Raw genomic sequence first — 24,453 nt, forward strand, 5'->3', positions numbered from 1 at the left:
ATTTCAATTAACTATTATAGAGCCTAGTTACAGTAGGTGAAAATTAAAGATTTTCTGAAAGGAGGTATATAGACATGAAACATGGTAAGATGCTGTTATGAAAACAGCGTGGATACTGTTTTGAAATAAAATTAAAGAGCCAACAATCTAAATCAGGGTTAGGGAATGTCTGGCCCTGCCAAGGCATTAGGGATGAGTTAATTAAATGTTTGGCCAAATTAACAATTAATTTTTAAGTTGATAATTTTATATGGCCTGGGAATGATGTTTTAAATATCCAAATGGCCCTTGGGGGGGGAAAAAGGTTCCCTACCCCTGACCTAAATACAACTTTATCTTGGTTATTAAATAGTTTACTTACTAAATAAAGAACCTTAAAGACTATAGTAAGTGTACTTTTATAAAAGACAAAAATATATGTAGAACTGAATCAAACAGATTTTATTCAACTTTTTAGGATGAAGAAAATAAATGATATAAAATAAGTCATAGAAATGTACTACTATCTCAAACCATTTTCAATGTTTTACAAAATGCTCACACAACAAATATGAAAAGTTATAACACTTATAACTTCTGCTGCAATAAATGCAACATTAACAAACATACAAATTTCTTCTGTACCAATCTTAAAAGTACAAATACTGAGTTACTAATTTTTGTTACTCACATATATTTTTATTCATGACTTTGAATGAGATCATTGCCAATACATACATTATTTTTCTTAACTTTATTTTTACATTAAGCCAATGTCTGTCATGCAGCCATCAAAATCCTCACAATAAATTACACAGGTTTGTAGTCTAATTTTGACTCTAGCTTCTTAGAATCAGCCACTTTTCTGACTGCTTTCATGAAGTCTTCCTGTACTACAAAATCATGATCAGCACGAATTGCAAACATACCTGTGGAAAATAAAATAACATGACTGCTTTATAAAATATGTGAATTATCCTATTTAATAAAAAAGTAATATGCAAACTGACCATCATTCCAACACACAAGATGGCCGCCCCCATGTGGACACAAGATGGCCACCACAAGATGGCCAGCAGGGGAGAGCAATTGGGAGGGACCAGGCCTGCAAGTGAGAGTAGTTGGGGGCAATCAGGGAAGGACAGTTGGGGGGGATGAGGGGACACAGGCCTACAGGGGATGACAATTGAGAGGGACCCAGGCCTGTAAGGAAGGACAGTTGGGAGTGACTGGACCTGCAGGGGAGGGCAGTTGAGGGACCAGGCTGGCAAGGGAGGACAGTTAGGGATGACCAGGCCAGCAGGGTTGGCAGTTGGGAGGGACCAGCCAGCAGGAGAGGATAGTTGGGAGGAACAGGCCTGCAGGGAAAGTCAGTTGGGGGTGACCAGGCCAGCAAGGGAGAAAAGTTAGGGGAGACCAGGTGGCAAGGGAGGGCAGTTAGGGGCAATCAGGTCAGCAGAGGAGCAGTTAGGCGTTGATCGGGCTGGCAGGGGAGTGGTTAGGGGTGATCAGGCTGACAGGCAGGTGAGCAGTTGGGAGCCAGCAGTCCTGGATTGTGAGAGGGATGTCCAACATCCCTCAAGGAGCCCTAGATTGGAAAGGGTGCAAGCTGGGCTGAGGGACACTACCTCCCCTCCCTATGCACAAATTTCATGCACTGGGCCTCTATGCCTATATAATAAAAGCCTAATGGGCAATTGACCAAACAGCAGAACAACTGGAGGAATGACTGGTCGCTATGACATGCACTGACCACCAGGGGGCAGACCCTCGACGCAGGAGCTCCCTCCAGCCCACAGGCCCCAGGCCAGCCATGGCAGGTGACAGTGGGGGGCCTCCTCCCCTGACCGCCCCCCAGAGGAAGGTGACCAGTGGCAGTGGTGAGGCTGGCGAGCAGGCAGCTCCAGACTGGCCAAGGCGGGTGCTAGCAGGGGCCCCATGATTGCCACACCGGTCACTCTGCAGATCAGCTCTGATCACTAGCCAGGCCTAGGGACCTTATGCATGCATGAATTTCATGCACTGGGCCTCTAATTTATTATAAGAAAACTAAATAATGTAATTCTATGGAGTAAAACTGAAGGAGCCTTGATTTACTACTTCTGAATAAGCAGTTCTGATTTGTTAAAAATCACTATCACTGTTCAATGAATTTCCAGCTCTTGTGAACATTATTTTCCAAATCAAAAGTTAGAAAGCAAGATAATTATCTGAATATTTAAAAACCAAATCACACAACCCCTGTATCCAATGGCATCTTGAAAAAAATCAAAACAGCCCTCACCAGTTTGGCTCAGTGGATAGAGCCTGTGGACTCAAGGGTCCCAGGTTCGATTCCGGTCAAGGGCATGTACCTTGGTTGCAGGCACATCCCTGTAGTAGGGAGTGTGCAAGAGGCAGCTGACCAATGTTTCTCTCTCATTGATGTTTTTAGCTCTCTATCCCTCTCCCTTCCTCTCTGTTAATAAATAAATAAATAAAATATATTAAAAAAAGTAAAAGAAAAAAATCAAAACAAAATCCTGCCGGAAACAGATCATTGTCCCACTAATAGAGAGTAATAGAGAGATGTGGACAGGGAACCTGGAAGGCTGGTCAACTTTTAAGCTCTGAAAGGTCAAAGTCAACGAGGCAACTTCCCCACCAAATAGTCATGGAAGATAATCTGCCTGTTACTGGAATTACCTGTCTAAGGGCAATGGGTATATCCCAAACCTAAATAAAAGGGATGGCAAGGCCAAAGTTAGGCGGTAGTCCTCCCACCAGAGGTAGGCTCCTGCCTGGCCCCCAATATTCCCAAATTAGTACTTTTCTAGTCTCTTTCATTGTGTGCAGCCTTCCCTAGAACCCGAACAGAAACCCTGAACCACGCAGGATGTGAAAGGGATTTCCACAAAATCCAACTATAAACAAAACATACACATTTTAAACATCAGTTTCTTAATTCTACAAGTAGCAATTCCTTAGAAGGAAGTAACCCATGTATGGTTTGGGAAAGTACAAAATACCTCCAGTAATTCATATAGCCCTGACTTGTTATAATCAAAAGGTTAGAGAATAGGAATTTTTAGAAAGTGAACAGTACGCTTTAACAAAACTCAATGCCATTATTCATGTATTAAAATTACCCTAATTATATACAAATTGATATTGTGACTTCCCTATTCAAGTATCATAATTCAATTTTTTCCTTTAAGTTTTCGACAAGTTACTTGTCAAATAATAACTGACAAAGGGGTAAAAGTTTTTTGTTTGTGTTTTTCTTTTTAACATTATGTAGTTGTGTCATGGATCCCAGGTTTTGAGAGGATCCTAATTTCATAAGCTAAAGCCAATTAGGTATCCTTAGTTTACTAATTAAGTGAATCCTACTAATATTTTCATTGAGGATCTGCTTATATTGAATTTTTACTCATGTAAAATGAGTGGGTTTGAATAGAAGATTTCAAGGGTTAATTCCTATCATCTTCCCTTTCAAGATTTCTAATTACAAGGAGTCATGAAAATAGCTACTCTATGTTGTCTTCAGAAATCAGGTGAGCAGAAATAACTTATTTTTTTTAATACTGAAGTTTTAAAACTTGTCTAGAAGGCTAAAACTAAATTAAGCAAGTTATTTTTCCAAACCTTGTGAATCCAAATCATTGTTTAGTATAATAAATGAGTGAATCTGAGATATTGAATATAGTATATTTTAACCTACAGGAAGATATGTTAACAAAAATACTCCAAAGAATTTCAATATGTCTCCAGATATGAATGTTCCACCGTTAAAAAGCTAAAAGCATTGCTGGAAATAGCTAAAAATCATCCTGTTATATATGTTGAAAAAATGGAGATCATCATGATTTGATGACATCAGACTTTAAAATTATGACATTCCCAAGGACAAATCTAATGCAATGGGGGATGAGACTTTTGTTTGGATTCCATTTTAATTAAAACAATCTTTTGATAATTTGGTCAGTGGAGATTTTGGAAAGAGAATGTCATAAATTACTTCAAGTAGTTCAAACCACATGATAGTTTACCTCTTAAATATTATGTTTGTTCATTATTAAGTCTCTGTGAGCATGATTTATTCTGATTCATACTGAGTTTCTAGATCTGAAGATCTCTGATTCAGATACAGAGTCGAGTATACCCACAAAGATACTCTTATGAAAAAGCCATGCCTTTAAATACTGTGTGAATTTATAAGAAATGTTAAAATAAGGCCAAAGGTGATATGGAAAAAGAGGAAATCACATATTGTAACACTTATCACAGAAATCTTTTTGTGTGTGTGTGTGTGTGTGTGTGTGTGTGTGTGTGTGTGTGTAGGACAAAGACCAACTGACACTTATATGGGGTTTTAAAGCCACTTGGTACCAGAAATAAAAACAAGATCACACAACCATAGAGAAAATTATATTTAAAATAATTACATTTACACAAGTTTTATGAACACAAAACTCATAAATCAATCTTTCAAAGCTAACAGACTAGCATGAGAAAACATTGGAGCAGATTCCTCTGGTGCTGACCTAGTCTCATTTCAGCCACGGGTGTGGGTGCACAGATTTGTATAGCCTCAGACTCACTTCAGAGGACCAGTATTCTATCACATGCATGTCTTTCCACACTCTACCCTAGGCATCCAGAAGTGGAAAAGAATTAACATTCCCAAGGCAAATCTAATCCAACGGGGGTGAGGGCTGGTAAATAAATGCCCATCTCCCAAATATTTCAGCTGGGTAATGCTAAATGGCATTCTGGTATGTTTCTCTGGATTTCATCAAAATTAGTCTCCCCCCCACCTCCTTGCCTAGAGCAGCTACCTCAATGTTGCACTCTTATAATAGCATTCCCTTTTCCCATCTCACATGCCCTGTTCCCCCTCCTGCTTCTTGGAATCATTCCTCCCCACTAAAAAAAACAAACAAACAAAAAAAACAAGCACCCAACTCCTTACAAAGCCCAGGCTCTGCTTGTAGACAAACTCAACACATTTGAAGCGAATTAAATCAAATCAATAGCAAAATATATACTTTAAAAGCATACCTGCTTCAGTACAAACATTTCTCAGGTCTGCTCCATTAAAACCATCTGAAAGCTTCACAATTGCTTCATAATCTGGTTAGAAAAAAGCACTGGAAATTAATTTTTTAAAAAAGATCTGTTTTTGATTTATGCTCGTAAATGGAAAATTTAAACTGAAGAGCCTACTTTGAATATGATCAGCTAGGCATTATCTCTGTTAACATTATACAATACTAACAACCAAAAACTAAATTCTGTTAAGTAAACCAACACCAAGAAGAAATAAATATACTTCTGAAACTTTAAAACCAAGAAACATCCTCAGTAAACATCTTAATCTGTTTTTATGCAGTGAAAGTTATACACATGTGAACTTCAGATTATCTGTCAAGATATAACTCATTAAAACTTTTACCAAATATACAATTTGAGTAAACCAAGACACCAAAATCAACTGTAGCAACAATGGAATTTAATATCATAAGCGAAATATAAGTATACCAAAAATAGACATCAGATATAGTTTTATCATATGGAGTTTTCAAATGCTAAATTAAGCACAGGTAGCTTTTCTGACTTTTGTATAGGCTCCACGTGGTATCAGATCTATGATAACAAAGGGACTATTAAGTGACTTTTCTATTCACATGACAGACTTAAAATGAAGAACTGACAGCAGTAATGGACTTGCAATGGAATAGGGAAAGAAATAAGAGTCGGCATAGACTGCTACAATGTGAGTAACTCTGATGGGACACCCTTTATCAGGCAATCTAGAGTATGTCAGTCTCTATTAGAAATCATACAGATATCCCAGCCAACGTGGATGAACCTCCACCAATGAACCAGGAAGTCACGGTTCGATTCCCAGCTGGGGCATATGCCCAGGCTGTGAGCTCAATCCCGAGTGTGGGGCATGCAGGTGCAGGCAGCCATCAATGGTTCTCTCTCATCATTGAAGTTTCTATCCCTCTCTCCCTCACCCTTCCTCTTTGAAATCAATAAAAATAAATCAATCATATAGATAATTCACTAATTAGTTCAATCAGGTCCAAATTATAAACTTCCTGAAAATAGTCATTTCCTAGCAAGAGCTCAGTATCGGAAGAAACCTATAAATTGATATTTTTAGTTCAGTTCATCTTTACAGCTTGAAATTCTTTCATATGAGCAATGAAAAAATTAAGAGGCAGTAATCAATTATTTGTAATTATTCTGGACCATTAATTTCTAAAGGGCTTTTAGTATAATTACTAGATTTCCATAGTCCAGGGGTCAGCATACTTCTGTAATGAGCCAGATAATAAATATTTTTTAGGCTTTGCAGGCCATATGGTCTCTGTCAAAACTACTCATTTCTGCCCTGGCTGGGTGGTTCAGTTGGATGGAGATCATCCATACTCCAAAAGGTTATGGATTCGATTCCCAGTCAGGGCATATAACTGGGTTGCAGGATTGATCCTGTCAGAGGCAACCCATCAACGTTTCTCTCACACATTGATATTTCTCTCTCTCTCTCTCTCTCTCTCTAAAAATCAAAAGCATATCCTTGGGTGAGGATTAAAGAAAGAAAAAACAACTACTAATTTCTTCTTTTATGGTGGAAAAGCAATCATAGACAAAATACAGATAAATGGTTGTGTTATAAATTTACAAATTAATTTTGTTATTCTACAAAAACAGAAGGCAGAAAGGATTTGGCCTATAAGCCATGGTTTGCTGGCCTCTACCCTAGTCTAGTCTCTCAAATCTTTAGAAATCTATTTTATAACTTGTCCTCTGTTCTCAAATCTCTAACTCCTTTCCAATCTTCACTCTGAACTTCCTATTTCATTTAGAAAATAAAAGCATTCAGAACAAAAATTCTACCAAGTTCCTGCCATATTTGAGAACCTGTCATCTCAGCATCTATAATATTCTGCCTTTCCTCCTATTCTTATAAATGAAGTCTATATTCTTAGACAGTGCCAACTCCTCTTCAAGGAAACTGCACTATTTCTCGTTTTCCCAGATCCCATCAGCACAAAAATTAAATTCTCGTATCTTAAAAGAAAACGCCCCCAAATCCTCATCTCCGTTTCTGACATAGCTCTACTTCTCTTCTCCCCTTTCCTATAGATCTCCTTGAAAGAAATGTCTACACTCAATGTCACTCCTCCCAATATCTCTGAAACCCCATCTGAAGTAGGCTTTCATTCCCAATTCCCACTATCCCAACAAAACTGCTTTTGATAAGGTCACCAATGATCTCCAAAAATCCAAAGGTCCATTCTCAGAACTCTTCTTATCTAACCCACTGTCAGCATTTGACAGGGAATTAATCCCTCCTTTTAACCATTCATTCATCTTCGGGACACCACCAGCTTCTGGTTCTATTCCTGCCTCTGGGACACCTTTGTCATCTCCTTTAATGGTTCTGCATCTCAACTTTCTAATGTCAGAATTAGCTCAGTTTTTGAAGCTCTTCTCTATCCACATTCACTTCCTCAGAAATCTGATCTCATCTCAAGATTTAACAATCATTTTTATGCTATTATTCTCATTTGTATCTCCAGCACAGACCACCCCCAAAGAACTTCTATATTGATGCATATAAAATTACTAATCAATATCTTTATTTGGATATCGAATAGGCATCTCAAATTTAATATACCCAGAATTAAACTCATACTCCCCTTAAAACCTAATTTTTCCTGTCTTCCCTATTTTTATTGATGTTAACTTCAATATTTCAGTTATATGAGTAAAAAACCTAGGTCTTCCCTGGTTCTTCCCTTTAGTTCATACTCCACCAACCAGTTCATTACCAAATTCTGTCACCTCTATTTTAAAAATATATCCAAAGAAGGTAAGGTAAAAATACATCCAAAGAGGTTACAGATAAGACAGTTAATCTGTAAAGGGTTAATAATTATTGAGGCTGGGGGATGAGTGAGTACCTAGGATTAGAAGTTCATTATACTCTTATCTCTTCTTTGGTGTATTTCTAATTTTCTACAATAAAAAGTTAAAAAATAACAAAATAAAATCATTCCCTTACAATCCTCCAATGGCATCCATATCTTCACAAATAAAATTCAAAGTTCCTACAGGATTGCATCAATAAGGCTCTACACAATATGGACCTTATTACTTGTATTATTTCACTTACTATTAAAGTCCCATTTATTCTGCTACAGATACTTTGGCCTCTTTGCTGCCCCTAGAATGTTCCAGACATATGTCTGCTTTAAAGTCTTCTTACTTGCTACTTCCTCTGCGTGATTTCCCCCCAAATATTCCTATCCAGCTCCTTCACCTTTGCAGGTCATTGCTTAAAAATCAACCTTTTGTTAAGGCCTTCCCCATCCCCACTTCCATTTAAACACACACACACACACACACACACACACACACACACACACTCCTGCTCCTGGCATTAGTCTCCCTTTTTGCTGTATTTTTTTTCTCCATAGAACTTATCATCATCTAATATACTATATATTTTATCCACTTTGTCGTTCCTGACAAAAATATAAGTTCTACAAAGGCACAAATTTGTCAGTTTTATTCACAGCTATATCCCCAGCACATAAAACAATTACTGACATACAGTTAACGGTCAATAAATATTAGCCAAAAAGACCACTATGTTTGCTAAATTTAAAACTAGATTCAAAAGGCTACCAATGATATACCATAGCATTTTGCTTCATTTACCAAATGTAAGTATATTTTCTTACCTATTTCACCATGCTTTGTAATGGGACCTGCATGGATTTTCAATATATCTAGTCTTGCTTGTTCATTTGGTAAGTCAATATCTGAAAATAAGAAATTTTAAGAAATTCTTTTGCAGTCAGTTTTGCTTGTTTTTGTTTTTAAATAAAGTAGGGCGTGAGGAAGAATAATAGAAAGAGAACTGCTCTAGTCGGTTTGGCTCAGTGGATATGTTTGGCTCAGTGGATAGAGCGTTGGTTTGCGGACTGAAAGGTTCCAGGTTAGATTCCAGCCAACAGCACATGCCTGGGCTGCAGGCTTCATTCCCAGTAGGGTTGTGCAGGAGGCAGCCAATCAATGATTCTCTCTTATCACTGATTGATGTTTCTATATCTCTCTCCCTCTTCCTTCCTCTCTGAAATCAATAAAAACATATATATAAAAAAAAGGAAGAAAGAGAACTGAACATAAACAAAGGGAAATGGACAGCAAGTAAAGAGCCTTAACTCACGTATTTTTCTATCTAATCTTCCTGGACGAAGCAAAGCAGGATCCAGTGTATCTGGTCTGTTTGTAGCCATGATCATTTTAACTCTATGTAGAGTATCAAATCCATCCATTTGATTCAGTAACTAAGAATATATTTATAAATAAAAATTACAGACAGATTTTACAAAACATTGCAATCATTAAAAAATATACAGGCACAACTTTTATATGCCTAATACCATGTATTGCCTACAGATTACCTTAGAAATCATCATTTTATGAACCTAATTTTTTCTCTCTTATATTACAAAATATATTTTCTATCCTCAAAGTTTCAGGATTATTTCACTATAGCTATAATATTTATAGTTTTACTAATTATAAAAAAATTATGTGGATCTGATTCACTTACCGTAGTTACTTTTAAAAATAAAAACTAATTCATAAAATCTAACATATAAAGTGCTTATGGTGTGTCTGACAAAATTTACATTAGGACAACTGGATATAATGATTATTCTACAAATCTGAAATTCATTAAATATCTTTTCAAATAACTCTACTATAGATAGAAATATGAGACACTACACATTTTTTCTTTGATTCCTAAAGTTTTCCTGAATAAATGTTGAAAACCTAACTGCAGTCAACAAACTTTTTAAAATACAGCTAGCCCAGATGTCTATTTCTTTCACAAAATACGTTAGCTAACATAGAAATTTAATGAATAAAACTAGTATCAGAGTTGCCGGAACAGTTTGGCTCAGTGGATAGAGTGTCGGTCTGCGGACTGAAAGGTCCCAGGTTCAATTCTGGTCAAGGGCATGTACCTTGGTTGCGGGCACATCCCGTTGGTGGGTGTGCAGGAGGCAGCTGGTTGATATTTCTCTCTCATCGATGTTTCTAGCTTTCTTTCCCTCTCTCTTCCTCTCTGTAAAAAATCAATTAAAAAAATAAATAGATAAAAATAAAAACTAGTATCAGTGTTGTTTTAAAATACCTCAATTTAAGGTTTCTAAGAGACTCTATAATTTTAAAATAGTTTATCTTGTGAGCAAATGAGTTCCTATGCTATCTAGCTTCTATTTGTAGAAGTGAGAAATGTATTTAGGATTGTGCTATCACTTTCAGATTTTTGAGTGGAGAAAGGCTTTATGATGCCTTCTAATATCCTACTATCCATCTTCTTCAATTAATAAAATTTCCTCTCATTCTCAGCAATATAATGAGGAAAATATTAGTGATTTTTAGAGCAGCCTCATACATAATCGTAACTCATTTATTGCCACCAGTTTCACTAAGTCCATTGATATAAAATGTCTTAATAAACTAATGTAAGATCACATTCACAAAACTAGTACAATATACAATTTAAATTATCTAAATGGCACAGAACAGTACATCTATACATCAAATAAGCATTTTGTAGATACCTTTCTTATTTTCCTGTAGTTATTTTCTTACTATAAATATATGTGGAGAAATGTGTTTACTCCTGGCAGTATTTTCAAATTTCATACTTAAGTATATTCTTCATTTAAATTGTACATATTTGACCTTCAATTATTCAATGTTCACTTCTTTATTCAATAAACATTTACTTCTTTATAAAATCCCTTTACCAAATATTACCTCCATTAAAGTTCTCTGAATCTCTCTATCAGCTGAAGTCCCCTCGGAAAACCGACGACCACCTAAAAAAATGACATGGAATTTCATATGCATTACTCTTTTCTTTTATAAACATCATTTAAGACAGAATATGACTATGGTTAAAACCATTGAGGTGAAAATTAAGTGGTAAGAATTATACTGACAAAGTCAATGATTTTAGTATAACATTTCTTATTTATTTATTTTTTTAAAATATATTTTATTGATTTTGTACAGAGAGGAAGGGAGAGATAGAGAGTTAGAAACATCGATGAGAGAGAGTCATCGATCAGCTGCCTCTTGCACACCCCCTACTTGGGATATGCCTGCAACCAAGGTACATGCCCTTGACCGGAATCGAACCCGGGACCTTTCAGTCCCCAAGCCGACGCTCTATCCATTGAGCCAAACCGGTTTCGGCACATTTCTTATTTTTCAATGTCAAAGGTTATGCATTAAAATTGGCTAAATTTTAAGAATTTTAAAAAGATAACATTCAATTCATTTAGTTACTTCATAGAAGTTTCAATGAAAGGCGAGAGAATAAAGTTCTTTTAGATTAAAAAAAAATTTCCTAACACTTTCAAGAAAAGTTTAAAATAAACTTTTAAAGATGTAATTTTTGCATTGATTTGGTGGCTCAGGCAGTTGGAGCATCGTCCTGGACACCGAAAGATGACAGGTTCGATTTCCAGTCCAGGAGGAAACAGGAGGCAACGATTGGTGTTAACATAGATATCTCCCTTCCTCTCCCTTCTTCGGACGAGGATAAAAAGAAAAAAACAAGTTACTCTTACCAATAGCATCTATTTCATCCATAAAAATGATGCATGGCTGATGGTCTCTGGCATAATTAAACATTTCTCTGATCAGACGAGCACTTTCACCAATGTACTTGTCTACAATAGAACTAGACACAACCTGGTTAAAGAAAAAACATTAAGGTAAACATAAGTTAATTCAAAGAAAATTTAATTTCAACATCTACAAAAAAGGGTCTTTCCTTTACCTTTAAGAAATTGCAGTCTAGCTGGCTAGCAACAGCTCGTGCCAACAGTGTTTTTCCTGTACCTAGGAATGGCAAAAGAAGTTTTAATTAGATGGAAAGTAAAACAAACTTTCAAAAGCCTTTATTAAGAACGTAACCCTTTGCCAAAACCAGTTTGGCTCAGTGGAGAGAGCCTCGGCCTGCGGACTCAAAGGTCCCAGGTTCGATTCCGGTCAAGGTCATGTACCTTGGTTTCGGGCACATCCCCAGTGGGGGGTGTGCAGGAGGCACCTGATCGAACCCGGGACCCTTCAGTCCCCATGTTGCTTTCTCATCGATATTTCTTTTTCTTTTTTTTTTAATATATATTTTATTAACTTTATACAGAGAGGAAGGGAGAGAGAGAGAGAGTTAGAAACATCGATGAGAGAGTCATTGACCAGCTGCCTCTTGCACACCCCCTACTGGGGATATGCCCGCAACCAAGGTACATGCCCTTGACAGGAATCGAACCCGGGACCCTTCAGTCCCCAAGCCGACGCTCTATCCATTGAGCCAAACCGGTCCCGGCTCTCATCGATATTTCTAACTCTCTATCCTTCTCCCTTCCTCTTGTAAGAAAATTTAAAAAAGAAAAAGAAAAAAAAAAGAACATAATCCTTTAAATAGTAAATGCTGCAAAATGGAAGCTAAATCCTAAACAGAATTTCCAGTGAAAATTCCATAATATTTCTACTTTCAATATTAAAACCTTTAATTTTATTCAAAATATCTCCTCTAATTTTATTTTAAGCACACCGAATAACTTTAGAAATGTCAGCCCCTGGCTGGTAACTCAGTGGTTAGAGTATTGGCCTGCAGCCAGCAGCCTGACAGGTTGTAGATTCAATTCTGGTCAAGGAACGTACCTCAGTTGCAAGCTTGATCCCCAGGCCAGTTGGGGTTGGGATGCATGTGGGAGGCAACCAGTCACTGTGCCCTCTCACATTGATGTTTCTCTCAGTCTCTCTGTTTCATTTCCACTCTCTAAAAAAATGTATATATATCAATGGAACAAATATCCGTGAGTGAGGATTAAAAAAAACAAAACACTATATTAAACCCTATTTACAGATTACAATAAGAACTTGTTACATTAAAACACATTGGTCTATTCTGCACACAAAATGGATCTTTAACCCATGTATTGTACATCAAGTATTGATTATTTAGAAACCATTCATTCAGTGAGCTATGAAAATCTCCAAAATGTTGATATTTTTCATTATACAATACTAAAAAGATCACATTTGTTAATATCATCACCAATTTCATCCTTTTAAGTATGTAGTAAAAAGTTGTTAAGCTCATAATGCCAAATATATATATATATATATATATATATATATATATATATATATATATGGTTTTAAAACTCGAATTTTTCCTTGAAAGGTTAAGTTTTATCACTGGCTACAAATGGTGTCAGTTATTTTCCTTATGACCAGCAAACTTCATTTACTTTTGAAAAGCATGTGCCAGATAACCAATAATCAGCCTGAATAACCAATAACTACAGACCATCTAAAAATTATCCTTTCAGCTAATTCAGCTAGCAACTCAAATAATTGCACAAGAGATTAACTATCCTATTCAATATGCAGAAGTACTTTATATGTATTTCCCATTTCATCACACAGAATAAAGATATCATTCAAGTATCAAGATCTAATAACAGTAATTTTTACTACTTCACCACGGACATTTTAAAGTGAAACTGGCATTTTAATACTGCGAGTGTGAACAGTCAAAAGCAGAGTGACTACCAGCACCATTTTGTGCCACTGACTTGACTGAATCATGCTACAAGAGCAGTTTTACCTCTTGCAATTACACCATCAGCACAGACACCGACACTGAAAAAGGCAACTAAGATCTTGGCATTATGAAACTAAGTTTTCACCTTGCAGATTTCCTACAAGTGTCTCAGGGACACCCAGAGGTCTGTGAACCATAAAGGACAATATACTAGAATTCTAGGGCATGTTAAGAACCACACAGGTCTACTAATGTGTGGTGCTTTTTCAATAAGTACCAGTACTGTTTTTCAGTTGCAGTTGGGAATCTGCACAGGTGGAGGGCCAACTATATGCGCTGATCTATGCCATTCTATGTAGGGACCTGAGCACCTGCACATTTTGATGTCCCTGTGGGACCTAAAACCAATGCCTGAGGATACCAAGGGATTTGGGGGGAGTCATAAGTTATATGCAGGTTTCTGACTGTGTGTGGGGGGGAGAGGGGCGCGCGGGGGGTTAGTGCCTCCAATACCATGTGGCCAACTTATTTATTCCTTGATTCATTCATTAGTGGAGTGGACATAATTCATACCAACCTGGTGGTCCATATAGCAAACAGCCTTTTGGAGGTATTATTCCTACACGCTGGAATAATTCTGGGTTTGTAAGAGGTAATTCTATCACCTAGAAAAGAAGTTGCATGTTTCTTAAACATTGGTAAAGATTTTGATGTACTTTCAAAGAGTTTAAGTAAAATATCAGTGTAGTTAGGTATCATAATTCATAATAAAACTAGAATCCCATGTTATGTAAAACTATTTATATTAGAGTTTTTTCTTAGATAGCTCTTACATCTAAAAAATGTTAAATATTTTTAAATTCATTAATTAAAAAGTGTGTGGTTATTTTAACAAACCACACACTTGACTAGAGTGATGGTTATATAGGTATATAATCTGTCCAGACACATTTGAACTGTTCACTTTAAATCTATGATTTTTTTAATACTCATCCAAGGATATTTTTCCATTGATTTTTAGAGGGAGTAGAAGAGAAAGGGAAAGACAAAGAGAAATATCGATGTGCGAGAAACACATCAATTGGTTACCTCCTGCATTCGTCCTGACCAGGGACCAGGCCTGGGAGGAGCCTGCAACCAAATTACATGCCCTTAACTGGAATCAAACCCAGGACCCTTTGGTCTGCAGGTTGATGTTCTTTCTATTCACTGAGCCAAACCAGATAGGGCTAAATCTCTGCATTTTATTTAATGTAAATTATGCCTCAATGAAAAAAAATCCACTATAGAAACAATCAGTTAAGCATCAAAATAAAAAACATATACTGTTTTGTATTTGGGAATACAATCCTATATAATATCGGGTATAGTAATAATTAATGTCGTTTTTAAACATTCGTTTAAAATCTTGCTCGGCGCTGACTTGTATTGACATAACCTTCAAACACGTGGTATCTACAGAACGTGTGAAGTGCCATTAACAAGTTTTCCTTGAAAAAGTTTGTGTTTGGTTTGGTTTTTGTTGCAAAACTAGGGCTAAGAAGATGGCGGATGAAGAGCATATTCGGCACTGCATGCTTTACGAGTTCCAATTAGGAAGAAAAGCAAGTGAGGCTGCAAAAAACATCTGTAGTGCTCTTGGTCAAGATGCAGTTAGCACCAGAAAATGCCAGTGTTGGTTTGAGAAATTTCGCGAGGGAAATTTTTCGTTAGATGACAAGAATGGTCGAGGCCATGTGTCCAATTTTGATCAAGAAGCTCTTCAAGCTCTTTTGGTGCAAAATCCTCAAATTACCCAACAAGAGGTTGCGACAACTTTAAATTGTTCACAGAAAACAATTTCCAATCAATTGCGTGCACTTGGCAAAGTCCAAAAGTTTGGAAAATGGGTTCCTCATGAGTTGACCGACAACAACCGTAATCAAAGAGTCACAATTTGCAGTTCGCTCCTCTCTCGTCAAAACCGTTTGCCGTTTTTAGAGCAAATTGTTACCGGAGATGAAGAATGGGTGCTGTATGTTAATTTGAAAAGGCGGCCTCAATGGTTGGACAAAAATGAGGCTCCGCAGCCCACGCCAAAACCTGACTTGCATGCGAAAAGAGTGATGTTGTGTGTTTGGTGGAATTTTAAAGGAATTCTTCATTATGAACTTTTACCATCTAACCAAACCATTACAAGTGCAGTGTATAGTGCCCAATTGGAAAGGTTAGCCCAAGCTTTAAGAGAAAAAGAACCCGCGCTGATTAAACGGAAGGGCGTAATTCTTCACCACGATAACGCACGACCGCATACTGCAAGAATCACTGCTGAAAAACTGCGCCAGTTGGAATGGGAAGTTCTCCCTCAACCTGCATATTCTCCTGATATTGCCCCTTCCGATTACCATTTGTTTCGTTCTTTGCAAAACTTTCTTCTTGGAAAAAAATTTAATAATGAAGAATGCCTCAAAAATGCATTGACCGAATTTTTGGCATCAAAATCACAAGAATTTTACAACAGAGGGATTAAAATGCTTCCTGAGCATTGGGCACAAGTAGTAGAAAACAACGGCAACTATATTGTTGATTAAATTTTGTTGTATTGTTTAAATAAATTCGATTTAAAAAAGTATTAGAAAACGACACTAATTATTACTAGACCTATTAAAAGCCTAATATGCAAATTGTCCTCTCAACCGGGAGTTTGATGGGGAGTTTGACCAGGGGGCAGGGGCAGCAGGCTGCTGAGGGGAAGGGAGGTTCCAGCGGCCAGGGACCCTACCTGTACATGAATTTCTTGCACTGGGCCTCTAGTACAAAATAATTCCAAAATGGGGAATTTGGTAAATTATAACTGCCATTAAGTAAAAAAGAATATAAAACTTTCATATTTTGGCATTTTTGTCATAGCAACTTTAAAAGAACCAAGTATTTTGCTTCCAAGATCCTACTAAGACTGATTCAAAGAAAAAAAAAAGTGGAGAATGGAAAAACTGAGCATTTGCCTGCCCAATTTAATCTCTCTACAGAATCAGTAACTTGAGAGATAAACATCTATTGAATAGTTGTGTCTATAAGGTACGATTAAGACAAGCTAACAGTGTGAGAAATCAGTATTCTGAGGTGTATGTAGATGGAAAAGGGTATTGCATATGCATATGGTTGGGGTGTGTGAGAAATAGAGAGGGATTCTATCTGCTCCTCTGCCTGCTGCAGCAAATCACTATAAAAGATAAGATTTCTTTGCTCTATGAAGCATTTTTTTCCTGTTGACCTTTCATTAACTACAAAGTGAGAAAAACAGGCTCTAATTTACACTCAGGCCAATGCTTCCTCAACTATGGTCAAAACACAATTTGGTTACCTAATTATCTGGAACGCTTGTTTAAATGCTAATTTCTTGTCCCACTCCCAACCTACTATATCAGAACCAAACTGGGGGCCTAGCAATCTGCATTTTAATAAGAGTTCTAGAAAATTTAATATATTAACCTCTGAAAACTACTGGTTTAGGGTTTAAATCAGATGATGTACATCATTCCAAGTACCGTATTTTTGTGTATAAGACGCTATTTTTTTCCAAAATCGTTAGACTGAAAATCGAGGGGCATCTTATACACGGAGGTCAGCTGAGGAGGGAACCACTCATACCGTCAAACAGGCTTCCTTCAATCACGAGCCTTATTGTTAGTGACATCGGCTGATACTATAATTGGAGGTAGAGGTGGAGAGTGTGCAGATGCAACAGGGACCTGAGCATTCTGAGTCCATAAAGATGTCAAAAAATAAAAAGATAAATACCGGAAGTGATTGTCTTACTCTGCAAAATTCAAACTGAATGTAGTCAGCTATGCAAAAGAGCATGGAAATAGAGCTACAGAGAGACCATTTGGACCTTCTCCCACTGAGTGTATCATCAGACAGTGGAGAAAACAGGAAGAACAATTCTATAAGAGGCCAAAAAAGAAGGCCTTACGAGGAAAACCAGCAAAATGGGCAAACTTGGAGCAGAGGTTTAAGACTTGGACTATGGAACAGCGCCAGAGTGGCTTATGTGTGTCCACCAAGCTTATTCAATGTCAGGCAAGAATGTTTGCAAGTGAAATGAATGTTGTTGATCTTACAGGAAAGGCAAAATGGTGCTTCAATTTCATGAGGAGAGAAGGGTTGGCCATGAGAACAGGAACAAAGCTCAGAAAATGCCACCAGTTTATGAGAATGGTCTCACATATATAGACAGTGACTCAGAAGACAGCAGTGATACAGTCGAAGTAAAAGAAATTGGTATGTTTGAAACTAACAGTGATGAAGAAGAGAGCAGTGATGCAAGAGAGGCTGAATAAAGTGATATGCTGCATAATATAGTACTGTATGTAAACATTACCTGTAGTAATTATTAAATAAAAATGCATTCTGTTTTATGTTTAAGATATTGATTTCTTAATTTTAGTTTGGAAAACTGGGGGGGCACCTTATACATGGGGGCATCTTACACATGGAAGTGTCTTATACACAGAAAATTGTGGTATCTTCATTCATTCTTAAATACTTCCATACTAAATTAGGTTGAAATAAATAGAAGAATCAATTTGCTTTAAAGATAATTGTTAAGAAGCCTCCTATGCTATGAAGCAAGGCAATATTGATTAGATTCTTCAACTAAGAGCTTAAAGGTTTAAGCTACCTTAAAGCCAGTATTTTTCTTAAACAGCAGTAAACAGCTTTACTAAAAGAAAATATTTAGGGCACAGGTAACTTACTCTACTATAAGGTGGGAAGCTAACAATAATAAGGGTATGGGAAAAACTATAGTACACATTATTTAGATGTGCTCTGACCCAAATAACCTACTATGATAATCAAAATCACAGAAGGCATGAGCATTGAATTATATCAATTACTAGAGGTCTGGTGCACGAAATTCATTAACGCGTAGGGTCCCTAGGTCTGGCTGGCAACCAGGACCAATCAGGGCTGGCTGCCGGCTGGGACCTTCCTTCATTCCATGCATCCCAACCACGTGGTCAGAGAGCACCATAGCAAGCAATCGAACTCCCGAGGGATACTTTGAATATTAGCTGTATGTGTGTGTGTGTGTGTGTGTGTGTGTGTATACACACACACACACATATATATAAAATATATTGTTATTTTTAATGAAATAAAAAGATAGATTATTTTTATTAAAGATAGACAGATTCTTAGTCAAAAAGAACAGGATTTTTCTAACTCCAAATTATCTTCACATTAACAAACATAATTTTCACAGCTAGAAATTCAGTACTGTTCTTCTCAACAAGAATATTAAATGTATAATATTCAGTAACCACTATTTGATCAAAGTAAATTTTCATCCTTTTTCTCCCTTCAGGAATCTCAAAACCAATACTATTTATTATTAAATTCAGGAACCAAAGCATACACTACCAACCTCTCTTAATTCCCGAATCTGTTCTGATAGCCCTCCAATCTCAGAATAGGACACATTCCCAGGGTCTTCATGAGACATGTTGTAAACCAATGGATCCACCTCTCTTGGCAAATACCTGTAATGACAAGGAATGCATTTTCTTTTTAAAATGAATTTTTTTTCTCAACCTACAGATAGAATATAAATGATGCAAGCACATGTTGGTGATTGTATTTTAAAATATTTAAACTAATTAGGAATTAGTAAAAGGGAAGAAGTGGCAAAATATTCAGTGATCTCTAAAAACATATTTTGGATAAAATTTTCTCTCTGTGAAAATAAATAGAATCGGAAACTTACCTCATGATGGTTAGTGTAGTCATATCCAAAGCAACTCTTGTTCCTGGCTTCAGCTTACTTTTGTCAAGCTAATTTTGTGAAACAAAAGGAGTCAAACACTTAAAAAGAGGAGAATATCTAGAAGCCAAATAATCATTTTTTACCCTGCAGAACTGTAATATTAGGTCATTAGCACCGTGCCATCAGAAGGCTATAAACATTATAATTCAGTTATTTCCGTCTGCCCCTTTTGTGCAATCTCAGCATAATATGTGAAATCACTAATACACAAAGTTTGAGATGTAAATGACCTTGTTTTTAAAGAAGGAATGGCCTTTAGTATTTTACTTTCAAAGGCCCATTAATAGTAGTTCTACTCATGCGCACTCAGTTCTACTCATGCGCACTCAGGCACTCTAGTACAGTGACTTCAACAATTGCTACCAAGGCATTTATACAGAAATCTGTTAAGTGAACTCTTTGGGAGAAGGCAAGTGGTGTGCCCATTGGATTTATTTTAAAAACTATACCTTTGGGGAAGCATGTGTTACTTGATCATAGGAGATAAGGGGGAAATGCATTGTTCCCCCTTTAGAGATTTTTAGTAAACTGTTAAAAACAAAATAGCCACCATTATTTCATGGCTTTGTTCTATGCCAGACACTATGCTAACTGTATTATACTAGAATGAACTATACTAAACTATTGGTATATTTGGGCAGAGTAAATTATTTGGGTAGAATTGTGTAGTATCTATCCAATAGGTTCGACCTCACATTCAGTTACTTTTCATAAATAAAGTTACTTTTTAAAAAAAGTGTTTTTATTGGTTTCATAGAGGAAAGGAGAGGGAAAGATAGAAACATCAATGATGAGAGAGAATCACTGATCGGCTGTTTCCTGCACACCCCACACTGAGAATGGAGCCCACAACTCAGTGTACCTTGACTGGGAATTGAATGGTAATCTCCTAGTTAATAGGTCAACGCTCACTGGCCAGGCTAACGTTACTTTTTCATAGATTAAAAAACTGCTTGCAAATACAACTTCAGAATCATACAAATTACTGACTACTTACCACAGAATTTTGCAAAGAGTTCTAAGGTTAGGATTTAGTATCAATTACAATTAAGTAGAAGCAGGCAAAATACTAGGCTTAATATAATAGATTAAACTGAAAAAAGAAATTGCAAGTGAGATACCTGAAAAACAGCTAAAATGAGATCAATGTGAAGCTATTTCAACATTAACATCTACAAGAAATATATACTCTGGCTTTTCTAATATTTTCCTGTTTTCAAGTACTCTCTTGCCCTCATACAACCATGAAATATCTTTGAAATGCCAACTTTTTTCTTAGTTTATGTTTTTACTGATTTTTTTAGCGAGAGGAAGGGAAAGGAAGAAACATCAATCGGCTGCCTCCTGTACACCCCTACTGGGGATACAGCCCACAACCCAGGGATGTGCCCTGACTGGGAATCAAACTGGTGACTTCTTGGCCCATGGCCTGGCATTCAACCGAGCCATACTGGCTAGAGCAGAAATGCCAACTTTTGGCGTCCAGAGGGCCCTGAAAGGAACATAATCCTCTGTTAGACTAGGCATCTAATATATTTTATTTGGAAAATGTCATTCCATTTATATGCTATGCAAAATTCTCAGATTAGAGTTAGTCCCTGGGTTAAATTCCATTCTACAGCCATGTTATATCAATGTTTATAAAAACCCGATATAACAAATTCTCAGAGAAGGCTCCTTCCAAAGAACTTACAAGTACTAGTATGCTCTAAGGATATTTCGTAGAGAATAGGCCAGTGGTCGGAAAACTCATTAGTCAACAGAGCCAAATATCAAAAGTACGACGATTGAAATTTCTTTTTGAGAGCTACATTTTTAAACTTAAACTTCTTCTAATGCCATTTCTTCAAAATAGACTTGCCCAGGCCATGGTCATTTGTGGAAGAGCCACACTCAAGGGGCCAAAGAGCCGCATGTGGCTCACGAGTCACAGTTTGCCGACCACTGGAATAGGGAAATACATAAATTGGATTCAGAGGCTATTATTATTCAAAACCATTTGTTGGCATTTTTGATAACCGCAAAATAAAATGTGGAATTATTTCAATTTGCCTATTCTAATCTAAATGAACTCACACAAAATAAATTTAAGCTGTAGTACAATCTATAAATAACATTAATATTTAAATATAAAACAGGAATTGACAGGATCTAATCCTCTTAAATCCCTTTCAAAAAATATATTAAAATAAAACTACCTGAGCTATATCTAATTCTAAAAGTCTCTGTTTTCTGCCTGGCCAGTGCGACTAAGTGGTTGAGCATCAACCCATGAACCATGAGGTCACCGTTTGATTTCTGGTCAGGGCACATGCCCAGGTTGCAGGCTTGAACCCCAGTCGGGGGTGAGCAGGAGGCAGCCGATGGCTGTTTCCTTCTCATAGATGTGTCTATCTCTCTATCTCTCTCCCTTCCTCTCTAAAATCAATAAAAATATATTTTAAAAATAAAAATAAAAGTCTTTGATTTCTGCCGAAACCGGTTTGGCTCAGTGGTAGAGCGTCAGTCTGCGGACTGAAAGGTCCCAGGTTCGATTCCGGTCAAGGGCATGTACCTTGGTTGCGGGCATACCCCCTGTGGGGGTTGTGCAAGAGGCAGCTGGTCGATGTTTCTCTCTCATCGACGTTTCTAGCTCTCTATCCCTCTCCCTAACTCACTGTAAAAAAAAAATCAATAAAATATATTTAAAAAAAAAGTCTTTGATTTCTAAGTGTGTAGAGCTGACTGAGGCAACTAAGTACAGTGGAAAGTAGACAATACCAGGAGTCAAAGCCCATGGTTTTAGTTTATAGGCTTTGCTAACAGTTATATCTTAACAAATCACTTTTGGGAGTTATGGGCATAATACCTGACCTGCTTACCTCAAGAATTAAATAACTTTTATAAATGCACTTTGGCCAATTATAAAGCATATATAAATTTAAAATGTTACCTGTCGACGACAACCCACAACATATCTTGGTCCATTTGTAGCTTTAACAATGACTAGAGAAAAGGAAATGAAAGAAAACATTTAAAAATAGCAAGTAACATGAAATATACCCACATTGACAGCAGGCTGAGTCTTATTTTTGTCCTCTAAGACGACAATACATAGTTAGAGAAAAAAAAATTAAGTCTATGCAAGAATAGCATCTACCTTCACTATTGTGACTATTAAGCATTTATAAGCATTTCAAAAGTTGGTGGTGAGGCATTGTAAGTAACTTACTAAGTAACAGTGTAATCCACTTACATTTTTCTTCAGTTAACTGCTTAAGTACTTCACCCACAATCTGAGAAAGAAAAAAGAAAGCATTATCTTTTGCCTGTAGCTTAAAAACAAAGCAATCATCACCCCTGACAACCCAAAAAACGCCATTACCTACCTGCCCAACACTTTGTAGGGCCTTCAGATCATTTTCAGACTTTTCATACTGCTTGGTAAGTTCTTTTAATTGTTCCCTTACTGAAATAATATAATTTGAACATTTTTAATTAAACAATAATCTCAGTGGTTCAAGTTGCTAAGTCTCACTTAAGTTTGTCAATCTCATGTTACACATATTTTATATCCAATATATCGAAGTACAAAAGAAATAACGCTGCTTATTGGTGACACGTTTAAAAATGACATGTTATGGAGAAAGCATCATTGTTTTTTGGATCGGCAATACTTAAGTTGTTTAAGCACATTTTAGGCTACACTCTTGCAGAGGTTGATACTGTGACACTTCCGGATTGGCCACTACAAATCCCAACGGTAACAAGGTAGACCCTTCCTCACCTCTTCACCTACTCGCACGGATTATTATGATTGCTCTCTGGCTTTCTTGCCTTAAAGAAGGGCAACAGGTCTGGTGCTCGCAGAAGAATATGGTTATGAGCTTCATGTAATTAATTCCATGAAGGTGCACTAATAAAAAAACTACCAAGTGTCCTTTAAGGGAAACTTGTGTGCCCGGCGGAGTACAAATCGCAAAGACGAGGAGGGTTACTATGACGGGAGGACGCCCTCCCTCTCAGACTCCTCGCCCGGCTTTCCACTCCACTAACAAGGAGATCAGCTCCCCGAGGGCCACCTCTTGCTGGAGCAGCAAGAACCTGACCCCCATCTCTCCTTCTCGGCCCTCGCCCACACTGCCCACCCTGCACCCCACCTGGGCAGCATCCCCGGGTGGCCCCCTTCCCCTGGCCCCTCGGGTCCTCCTGCACTCCATCCCAGAGCTGGAGATGCTCCTCCTGTCCCCTGGGCCGGGCCGGGCCCCCTCCACGCCCGCGGGGGAGGCTCTGCTCCCCGACCTCGGGGCGCGATGACAAAGCGCCTTGTCCCGGGACTGCGGCCTGCCCGTCGCCTGGGCCGGGGGCCGGGCCCCGCCAAAGGCCTCCGCCGCGCCGGGGCCGGAGCAGGCCGGGCGAGGCCGCGCGGAGAGAGAGGCGCACTCACACTCCTTGAGGCGGCCGTCGATCTCCTTGTGCTCCAGCAGCTTCTTGCGGTAGTCCTGCAGCGCCTTATCTCTAGGGTCCGCCATGATGAGAAGCCGCCGCTCATAGGGGATGCCGGGAAGGGCCATGGCCGCCCGGGCGGGGGTGGGGGCGGGGCGAGCGGGGGGACAGCCTCCCTGGGAGGGCGGGGTTCCGTGCTAAGCCACGCCCCCTTTCTGTTGGCTCCGCCTCTCTGCCCCGTCGCTCCTTTCTAGGACTTAGGCGTGCACTGAAAGAGGCCTCCGACCGCACCGCCCCCCTGCTGGTCGGGATGGGTAAAGCAGGGTGCTGTTATTCTGGTCATTCCAAGAGATCTCGCTATATTATTCTGAAGTCACTTTGGCTGTCCTGGAACCACAAAAGGCTTTGTAACAAACTGAGTTCAGAATGAAGTAGGGAACGTGCAATCTTTATATATAGATTTGGGTTTTTTTAAATATATTTTATTTATTTTTTACAGAGAGGAAGAGATAGGGATAGAGAGCTAGAGACATGGATGAGAGAGAATCATTGATCAGCTGCCTCTTGCACACTCCCTAGTGGGGATGTGCCC

At 38.0% G+C, this 24,453-nt stretch overlaps 1 protein-coding gene across 3 annotated transcripts; it reads right to left on the minus strand.

Annotated features, from left to right (window-relative positions):
- Positions 1–420: 420 nt before the first annotated feature.
- Positions 421–24,022, minus strand: PSMC6 (proteasome 26S subunit, ATPase 6). 3 transcript variants are annotated; one of them, XM_036436546.2, is made up of 14 exons: positions 23,863–24,022; positions 22,805–22,884; positions 22,672–22,711; positions 22,369–22,421; positions 19,377–19,444; positions 19,038–19,152; positions 14,205–14,292; positions 11,852–11,913; positions 11,640–11,763; positions 10,822–10,883; positions 9,212–9,332; positions 8,724–8,804; positions 5,023–5,094; positions 421–908 (listed from the first exon to the last, which is right to left on the minus strand). In XM_036436546.2, the coding sequence occupies exons 1-14, from the start codon at positions 23,987–23,989 to the stop codon at positions 790–792; spliced, it is 1,212 nt and encodes a 403-aa protein (XP_036292439.1). In that variant the 5' UTR covers positions 23,990–24,022; the 3' UTR covers positions 421–789. The 3 variants fall into 3 exon arrangements, with proteins under 3 accessions (XP_036292439.1, XP_036292445.1, XP_036292455.1); XM_036436552.2 differs by lacking the exon at positions 8,724–8,804; XM_036436562.2 differs by lacking the exons at positions 10,822–10,883; positions 11,640–11,763.
- Positions 24,023–24,453: the final 431 nt, after the last annotated feature.

This window comes from Pipistrellus kuhlii, unplaced genomic scaffold (genome assembly GCF_014108245.1).
Source record: "Pipistrellus kuhlii isolate mPipKuh1 unplaced genomic scaffold, mPipKuh1.p scaffold_m20_p_1, whole genome shotgun sequence".
NCBI classification, from domain to species: domain Eukaryota; kingdom Metazoa; phylum Chordata; class Mammalia; order Chiroptera; family Vespertilionidae; genus Pipistrellus; species Pipistrellus kuhlii.